We start from the raw sequence: 9,696 nt of genomic DNA, 5'->3' as shown, positions 1-9,696 counted from the left end.
TCTCTATGTCCTCCTGTTTCATTTCTATGTCCTCCTGTTGTCATTCATGTCCTCCTTTGTCATTCTCATGTCCTCCTGTTGTCATTTCTCCTGTTCAGTCTCATGTTCCTCATGTTTTATGTCCTTCCTGTTCATGTCCTCCTGTTGTCAGTTCTATGTCCTCCTGTTTGTTCTGTCATGTCTCCATGTTGTCATTCTCTCGCATGCTCTTGTCATCGTCCTCCTGTTTCTCATGTCCTCCGTTGTCATGCTCTTTCTCCTTGTCCATGTCCTCCTGTTTTCATGTCCGTCCTGTTTTCATGTCCTCCTCCTTTTATGTCTCTCCTGTTGTCATCCCTCTCCTGTTGTCATGTCATCCTGTTTCATGTCCTCCTGTTGTCATGTTCTCCTGTTGTCAGGTCCTCCTGTTGTTCATGTCCTCTCTGTTGTCATGTTCCCCCTCATGTCCTCCTGTTTTTTATGTCCTCCTGTTGTCATGTCGTCCTGTTGTCATGTTCTCATGGTCCTCCTTTCTCATTTCCTCTTGGTCATGTCCTCCTGTTTTTATGTCCTCCTGTGTCATGTCCTCCTGTTTATGTCCTCCTGTTGTCATGTCCTCCTGTTGTCATGTCCTCATGTTGTTCATGTCCCTCAAGTTCCTCCTGTTGTCAGGTCCTCCTGTTGTCATGTCCTCATTTGTCATTTGTTCCTGTTCTCATGTCCTCCACTATAATGTCCTCCTCTGTCATGTTCTCATGTCATCTGTAGTCATGTATCACTACACACATTGTTTCAATGCACTAAACCTCCGTTTCCATGGCTCTGCCCCTGTACTGCATGGCTACAGTAGGTGCATGGCTACAGTAGGTCCATGGCTACAGTAGGTGCATGGCTACAGTAGGTGCATGGCTACAGTAGGTGCATTAGGGATATGGCTACAGTAGGTGCATGGCTACAGTAGGTGCATGTCTCCTAATGTAGAATTGCTTTTATTTTTAAATGAATCGACTGACTTTAATTTAATTTCTAATGCTTCTGTGTAGCTAATGTATACCATATATAACAATGTCATACATAAGATGAAATGGTGTATTTATTAACCCCCCACCTATAACACACTCAAAACACTACTGTCCGTCTAGGTTGTTTTGTGGTGATTGTGCTCTTTGTGATGATGGAGGGAGGGAGCGTTAAAAGTACATGAACCTAGGATATTCACTGGTTGTGAGAGAGAGAAGGGGGACTCAGACAGAGAGACAGACACCGCCAGCTGGCTCCCTTCCAGGCTCATACAAGCAGAGGGGTTAATCAGCCTCACATGGTCAGCAAAGAGGTGCTCTCCCTCCCTCCCGCCCCTGCAGGGTCACCATTTTACCTCCAGGCCTGCTGCCACTCCTAATCTACTGACACTAAGTATAAGAGGGATGTAAGAGTGTTAATATAGTCACTGGTTGTAGCGTGCATAATGTGTTTGATTAGATAGTGTGTCCTCCACAGATGGTAGAAGCCAGTGCAGCACCATTAGTTTGTTGTAATTAGCTCCTATATCTCTATGAGCAATGTTGCTGAAATAGCAGGAATTCCCCCTCATGTTTTCCATGTAACTTTTCATTTAAATTTTATTTTATTTTATTTTACATACTCATGAATGGCATGCTTTCAGAGCCAAAAAATATATGAAGGAACATGTTATGCCTTATGACCTATGCAAAACCCTCCCAATTTATTTGATTTCTACAAATGGCGGTACAAATGATGGTTACAAAACAGTTTTGAAATCATTACAGTTGTTTTCCCCCTAGACCACCTCGTCAGGCTCTTCTCTCTCTCTCTCTTCTGTAAGTAGTTATGACAATGATGTGGATTCATAAGGTTAAAAGGGGCCATGTATAGATTGTGATTATTAATTGTCTGCCTTGTACTTTCTGATGTAAATGTGTTTTTTTACAACCTAAAAAAAAAAAAAAAATGACAAACATACAAAAAATGTTCATTCATTTTGCTTCGTTATTTTGTGCATTTTTCCATCAAAGATCAGACCAATCTGGGCAGTCGGCTGCTTCTACGGCTCTTACGGAATACGAAAACCTTTTTTAATTACTCCAAAAGTAATTTATTGTATATATTGTGTTCGCATGAATCAACAGTGATGTGGATTGTAGATGTAAATACAACACATGTTTTTTTTTCCTGTGATGTGGAATTATTTTATTATTAATAATAATGCTAATCATTAAAGATCTTGCTTTATTGACTCATTGATGTTTCAACTGGTCATTATTTATTAGCAGTGATGAGGGATGAGAAAACGGTGAACTATATGTAATTATCATAGAATAAGGTCATTTCTAAAAGTAACTTGATATTTTTTATTTAAACTAGGCAAGTCAGTTAAGAACAAATTCTTATTTACAAGGACGGCCTACCCCGGCCAAACCCAGACGATGCTGGGCCAATTGTGCGCCGCCCTATGGGACTCCCAATCCCGTCCGGATGTGATACAGCCTGGATTCAAACCAGGGACTGTAGTGACGGCTCTTGCACTGAGATGCAGTGCCTTAGACCGCTGCGCCACTCAGGAGCCCTATGCAAAGTATTAGATAATAGGCCTACTATGAAGACACCGGAAAGCAGTTGCCTGTGATCAAACCAACATCCTGTAGCTAAAATTGGCCAGAGGACAACATGTATTACTTTCTATTCTATAGTAAACCTTCTGTAAATCAAACTAATTAGCCAAGTAATTAACCAGTTTTGTTGTTGTTTTTGTTTATAATTTTCCTTGTTGGGCATAAAAGACTAAAAACACCAGGAAATCAGCTCCAAGTGATTTTAATTTTCGAAAATCTGTTAAGTATTTCCATGCATAAAAAATTCAGAAAGTATTCAGACCCCTTGACTTTTTCCACATTTCGTTACGTTTCAGCCTTATTCTAAAAGGGATTAAATAGTTTTTCCCCCCTCATCAATCTACACACCCCATAATGACATCACAATACCCCATAATGACATCACAATACCTCATAATGACAAAGCAAAAACCGTTTTTTAGACATTTGTGCACAAAATAAATTCACATTTACATTTACATAAGTATTCAGTCCCTTTACTCAGTACTTTGTTGAATCACCTTTGGCAGCGATTACAGCCTACAAGCTTGGCACACCTGTATTTGGGGAGTTTCTCCCATTCTTCTCTGTAGATCCTCTCAAGCTCTCTCAGGTTGGATGGGAGTGTTGTTGTACAGCTATTTTCAGGTCTCTCCAGAGATGTTCAATCAGGTTCAAGTCCGGGCTCTGGCTGGGCCACTCAAGGACATTCAGAGCCTTATCCTGAAGCCACTCCTGTGTTGTCTTGGCTGTGCGCTTAGGGTCGTTGTCCTGTTGGAAGGTAAACCTTTGCCCCAGTCTGAGGTGCTGAGCACGCTGGAGCAGGTTTTCATCAAGGATCTCTCTGTACTTTGCTTCGTTCATCTTTCCCTCGATCCTGACTAGTCTCCCAGTCCCTTCTGCTGAAAAACATCCCCACAGCATGATGCTGCCACCACCATGCTTCACAGTAGGGATGGTGCCAGGTTTCCTCCAGACGTGACGCTTGGCATTCAGGCCAAAGAGTTCAAACTTGGTTTCATCAGACCAGAGAATCTTGTTTCTCATGGTCTGAGAGGCTTTAGGTACCTTTTGGCAAACTCCAAGCGGGCTGTCATGTGCCTTTTACTGAGGAGTGGCTTCCGTCTGGCCACTCTACATAAATCATAAAGGCCTGATTGGTGGAGTGCTGCAGAGATGGTTGTCATTCTGGAAGGTTCTCCCATCTCCACAGAGGAATTATTGCTTCTCGCCTTTTCGCTTTGTCATTATAGGGTATTGTGTGTAGATGTTTTTAAATCAATTTTAGAATAAGGCTGTAATGTAACAAAATGTGGTAAAGGTCTGAAGGGGTCTGAATAATTTCAGAATGCCCTGTAAATAGATACATTATATATGATCGTTTCCCAATGTATTTAAGGTTTGAAATCATTGTTTCTGCCAAATACTATCTGTTTGGGCTTCTTGAGGTCAATTTGTAGTGTAATTATTTGTAATTATGTTCAGGCACCCCGACCATCCGCTCAAGAAAAAAATCGGCAAGTGGCTGATAATGTAGTTGGGGACCCTGTAATAAAAGTAAAGAAAGTAGACTTAAATGTATAGCTGTTGACACAGACAGCGCGGTAAAGAGCAGTGTGTCTCTGTTCTATGCATGATGTTTCCATCTGAACTGTTCTGATATGACTGTAAAGTAAGGTAACGTAATATACATATATATATCTAATCCAATCGAATGGCGCCAACTGGACGACGTCTCCAGAATGAAGAGCACCTGTCCAATCAGAGAAAAGTGCGTCGCGTTGCACAGAACGAACCAATCGCGTTCTAGAGACTGAAATGAGAGCCAATTGGAAGCCTTCGTAGGTTGACGTGTTCTTCAGGAAGCTTGGCAGAATCGGGACATTGCGTGCTCACATTACCGGTTTTGACTCTAGCTTCTCATGTGTAGCTATAATTGTTTCGCTAGAGAGGTAGTTTTGTATCGTAACGTTTAGCTAGGTACATCTAGCTAAACTAGATTAAGTTAGCTATTAATCGTAAAATGTTGTGTTTGACTATTTTGTCGGTCGCCCTCGCAGCGCTGGCTTTGGTACCGAGCATTAGCGGCGCTTTGAAAGATGGGGATTGTGAAGGTGGGTTGGTTTGTCTCATTTATGTCACTGTCGCTATGGTTTTAGCTAGCTAGTTTGCCATAAAACTTAACTACGACTATCTACAATTCCATGCGGTGTCATTGGCAAGGATTCTTCGCCAAATAGCGTAGACGTTGGCTAGCCAGTTAGCTAGCTAACTATAATTCAATACATTGAAATGTTTTTCAATGCGCTCCTAAATATGTTTCTTTGCAGAGAAGTATTGTAGCTGGCTGTGTCTCGCTAACTAGTACCTGTTAATTGCTCATTTGGACCTTGCCTTGTGCCCCAGCCAGGTCAGATATTGCCTGTGCTTTCTGTTGGTGAGGTAATATGCTCCCATGTCAAGCTATTGTTTCTCTGTTAGATGGGATAGCTGATACTTGACTGTCAATTGTTCAGGTTTGTCTAGGGCAGTGGTTCCCAAACGTGTTATAGTCCTGTACCCCTTCAAACATTCAACCTCCAGCTGGGTACCCCCTCTAGCACCAGGGTCTGCGCACTCTCAAATTTGGTTTTTTGCCATCATTGTAAGCCTGCCACACACATTTATTGATACATTTATTAAACATAAGAATGAGTGAGTTTTTGTCACTACCCGGCTCGTGGAAGTGACAGAGCTCTTATAGGACCAGAGCACAAATAATAATCAATATTTTCCTCTTTATTTAACCATCTTACATATAAAATATTTTATTTGTATGTTGAACATTGTGAACGTTGGAAAATTATAAATGGACTTTTTAAAAATGTGAAGATAATTTTGGGGGGGGTATTTAAATGTTTTTATTTTATTTTATGTAACTCACATTTTTATTTGGAGTGCCCCGATGGCATTGCACATACCCCAGTCTAGTGTATTGGAACAGGCTGACCATAGAAGTCTGAGTTGTAAAACCTAACCACCTATATATAGTGTCGATAGTATTGCTGGAGTTACCCATTTTTTGTTGTTGTTGTAAACCATCAGATTAGCAAAATGTTATATTAGTAAAGTGTAGGAATGCATTGCAAGTCATGCCATCTTTGTACACTCCTAACATCCTAATGTAATGATGATCATTCCTTGTTTTGTGTTTCCTCCCTTTTTTCAGTGTGTGTGAGCTTCCTGGGAAGGTTATACCAGTCATTGCAAGACGACAAAGTTAAATTCAACAGCACAAACATCGAGAAGGCCCTCGTCGAAACCTGCAAAGACGCCAAGGGCAAGGAAAACCGCTTTGTAAGTGATTTAGGCTAATATTTTAGTTTTAGTGTAATGTAAGTCTAGTCGATAGGACACAATGTAACTACTTATCCAGATTATCTACTGGGTTTGTTAATTCATTGCTGTTATTTTCTTCCTTCTGTACCCTAGTGTTACTACATTGGTGGAACAAATGACGCAGCCACCAAAATCCTCAACGAGATCTCCAAGCCCCTGAGCTACCACACACCAGTGGACAAGATCTGTGAGAAACTAAAGAAGAAGGACAGTCAGATCTGTGAACTGAAATACGGTAAGAAAACAAATGTAGACCCATCTCAGATGACTTGGTATGCAGTTATTTATAAGTTAAATCAGTACAGTACTGAACCACACTTAAGTTGTTTAACATAATGATGAAGAAGATACTCTGTATGGTACACAGTCTATGTCTATATACAGTGGGGAGAACAAGTATTTGATACACTGCCGATTTTGCAGGTTTTCCTACTTACAAAGCATGTAGAGGTCTGTAATTTTTATCATAGGTACACTTCAACTATGAGAGACGGAATCTAAAACAAAAATCCAGAAAATCACATTGTATGATTTTTAAGTAATTAATTTGCATTTTATTGCATGACATAAGTATTTGATCGCCTACCAACCAGTAAGAATTCCGGCTCTCACAGACCTGTTAGTTTTTCTTTAAGAAGCCCTCCTGTACTCCACTCATTACCTGTATTAACTGCACCTGTTTGAACTCGTTACCTGTATAAAAGACACCTGTCCACACACTCAATCAAACAGATTGAAGTGTACCTATGATAAAAATTACAGACCTCTACATGCTTTGTAAGTAGGAAAACCTGCAAAATCGGCAGTGTATCAAATACTTGTTCTCCCCACTGTATATGTCTATATATATGTCTATATATATATATATATATATATATATATATATATATATATATACAGTCTATGTTAGCGTCCCTCAATTCCATGTCTCTGACAGCTAAACCCTGCTTAAGTCTGAATTTTTTGTCCCTTATTTGTTCCCATAGTTTATCCTCTTTTCACGTGGGACTCATCACAATGCTTATAGTAAATACTTTTCTTTACAACTATCACAATACCATTACACGCTGACTACACCGGTCGCATCGCGTGCGCTGCAAATATCAAATGTATTTATAAAGCCCTTCTTACATCAGCTGATATATCAAAGTGCTGTACAGAAACCCAGCCTAAAACCTCAAACAGCAAGCAATGCAGGTGTAGAAGCACAGTGGCTAGGAAAAACTCCCTAGAAAGGTCAAAACCTAGGAAGAAACCTAGAGAGGAACCAGGCTATGAGGGATGGCCAGTCCTCTTCTGGCTGTGCCGGGTAGAGATTATAACAGAACATGGCCAAGATGTTCAAATGTTCATAGATGACCAGCAAGGTCAAATAATAATAATCACAGTGGTTGTCGAGGGTGCAACAAGTCAGCACCTCAGGAGTAAATGTCAGTTGGCTTTTCATAGCCGATCATTCATTAAGAGTATCTCTACCGCTCTTGCGGTCTCTAGAGAGTTGAAAACAGCAGGTCTGGGACAGGTAGCACGTCCGGTGAACAGGTCAGGGTTGCATAGCCGCAGGCAGAACAGTTGAAACTGGAGCAGCAGCACGGCCAGGTGGACTGGGGACAGCAAGGAGTCATCATGCCAGGTAGTCCTGAGGCATGGTCCTAGGGCTCAGGTCCTCCAAAAAAGAGAGAATTAGAGAGAGCATACTTGCCGCAGGCAGAACAGTTGAAACTGGAGCAGCAGCACGGCCAGGTGGACTGGGGACAGCAAGGAGTCATCAGACTGGAGCAGCTTTACTGCAACGACTGCATGATATAAATATATATAAATGTTTACATGTTATTCAGTCATTGCACCCACACTGCCTCAGCAAGCGTCTGTGTGGCCAGGCGCTAAAATAGAAATCATTTCTATATGTGACACTCAACGCGCTGCCAGTCTGACCTCTCCCATCTCCTCATTGGTTTTTAGGAGCATATACCCACGTGGGTGATTTGAAAGATGAACTGACGTCCACAGTGCAGTCGTTGTAGTAATGCACTGTAAAGTTGGTTTCCAAAGAAATTTAAAAAATGAAGCCTGAGGAAGGAAAAAGATGACGAGAAAGGAATTTGTTTTATCATTTTATCTGTGGATTAATTGTCAGAGTAGAGGACCTTATGCATTTCAGGTAAAATAACAACCCAATGTTTATATCCCAGGACAAATTAGCTAGCAACAGCAAGCTAGCTGATAAGTTGCCATAAATATTTAATGCTTTTCGACCTCTCCAAATTAATATAATTGGTTCAGAGTTTGTTTTGATATTTCAACCAGCGTGTCCTGATCGCTTCTGGTGTAAGTTAAGCAAAATCAACGTTTGTGCGATGGCACGCTCGCGTCCAGTTTGGTCAGCTTGTTAGATAATGGTTTGTGGATCATGCTTAGTCAAAAACTTTGTACAATGTAGGCCTATGGCTATTTCCCAACCCCCTTCTGGCATAGTACAAGTTATTTACATACACAAACACAGGTGAGGACTGATTTTCCATGTCATCACCATACCTGACTGGGGGGGTTGACTGTCTATTTCCTCACAGTGAAATGTCACCTCTCTTCCTGAAACGTGAAGAGACTCTGCACACTGCATTCTACTGTTAATCGCACGGCATAGAATGCAGAGTCTCGTTTAACCTTTTTAGTGAACATCTTTTGATATCAGCACCTGCTAAGAGACAATTCATATTTGTATGTAACAGGCGTCACTGTGTGTCTTAACGGAAGCCTATAGCTTCATTCCTTCATCTCGAATCCTCTACCACAATCCTCTACCAACCTCTACCACAATCCTCTACCACAATCCTCTACCAACCTCTACCACAATCCTCTACCACACACACTTGGTCAACCCTCCTGAACACCCCCCTGTTCTTAGCCAGTTAAACCACTGAAATGCTAGCAGGATCTGTTAAAGATGGAATCTTCACCTTCTCTCCTCTCTCCCCCCCCCCACCCCCCCTCTGCAGACAAACAGCTGGACCTGAGCACGGTGGATCTGAAGAAGCTGAAGGTGAAGGACTTGAGAAGATCCTGGAGGTTGGGGAAGAGTCGTGTAAAGCTGTGCCGAGAAGTCCGACTTCATCGCAAGATCGATGAACTCATGCCAAGCACGCACCCAGGCCGCTAAAGCACGGAGGGAACTGTAACCAGAGGGCGAAGGTGGGGGGGGGGGGGGGGGATGCAGACCTGGGATTATATTCAGTGTCTCAAAGTAGACATGTTGATCTAGGATCAGTTTTGCCTTTTTTTAAATATTTTTGTTGTTGTTGATCATACTGAATAAGACTATGTATCAAGCATCTCGATTAGGAGTGTTGATTTAGGATCAGGTCCCCCCCCCCTGTCCATGTCATTTTATTCTTTGTGATCTAAATGCCAAATCTAATCCGAGATCAGCACTCCTACTCTGAGACACTTTGGCCTGAATACCAAATTGCACCCTAGTCCCTATATAGTGCACTACCTTTGACCAGTGCCCTGTGGGGAGTATGGTTCCATTTGGAATGCTATCTTTGTTCATACAGGCCCTGGGGAAGGGATTTTGGTGGTCCTGAGAGGGTATTTTGTGGTGGGTAATGTTCGCTGTGCGTTATATGAACCACCTGTCAGTCTGTACATGACCTATTTTGTTTTAATTAAGGGATATACTTTTTTTTTTTTTTGTTGTCTTAATTAATAACGGTATAATCAAATATAACAG

At 41.6% G+C, this 9,696-nt stretch overlaps 1 protein-coding gene across 1 annotated transcript; it reads left to right on the top strand.

The window, feature by feature from the left end:
- The first annotated feature begins 4,436 nt into the window (after positions 1-4,436).
- On the top strand, positions 4,437-9,241 carry LOC112072805 (mesencephalic astrocyte-derived neurotrophic factor). Its single transcript, XM_024140192.2, has 4 exons — positions 4,437-4,702; positions 5,797-5,924; positions 6,060-6,201; positions 8,963-9,241. The coding sequence occupies exons 1-4, from the start codon at positions 4,612-4,614 to the stop codon at positions 9,121-9,123; spliced, it is 522 nt and encodes a 173-aa protein (XP_023995960.1). The 5' UTR covers positions 4,437-4,611; the 3' UTR covers positions 9,124-9,241.
- Positions 9,242-9,696: the final 455 nt, after the last annotated feature.

This window comes from Salvelinus sp. IW2-2015, unplaced genomic scaffold (assembly GCF_002910315.2).
Source record: "Salvelinus sp. IW2-2015 unplaced genomic scaffold, ASM291031v2 Un_scaffold2048, whole genome shotgun sequence".
Classification (NCBI taxonomy): Eukaryota; Metazoa; Chordata; class Actinopteri; order Salmoniformes; family Salmonidae; genus Salvelinus; species Salvelinus sp. IW2-2015.
The sequence above is the reverse complement of the archived record's forward strand: the minus strand, read 5'-3'. Positions and strand labels throughout refer to the sequence as shown.

Coding starts and splice junctions, on each gene's coding strand:
- LOC112072805 (XM_024140192.2), top strand. CDS start 4,612: ATGTTGTGTTTGACTATTTTGTCGGTCGCCCTCGCAGCGCTGGCTTTG. Junction 5,925..6,059: donor AGGGCAAGGAAAACCGCTTT/GTAAGTGATTTA, acceptor TCTGTACCCTAG/TGTTACTACATTGGTGGAAC. Junction 6,202..8,962: donor GATCTGTGAACTGAAATACG/GTAAGAAAACAA, acceptor CCCCCTCTGCAG/ACAAACAGCTGGACCTGAGC.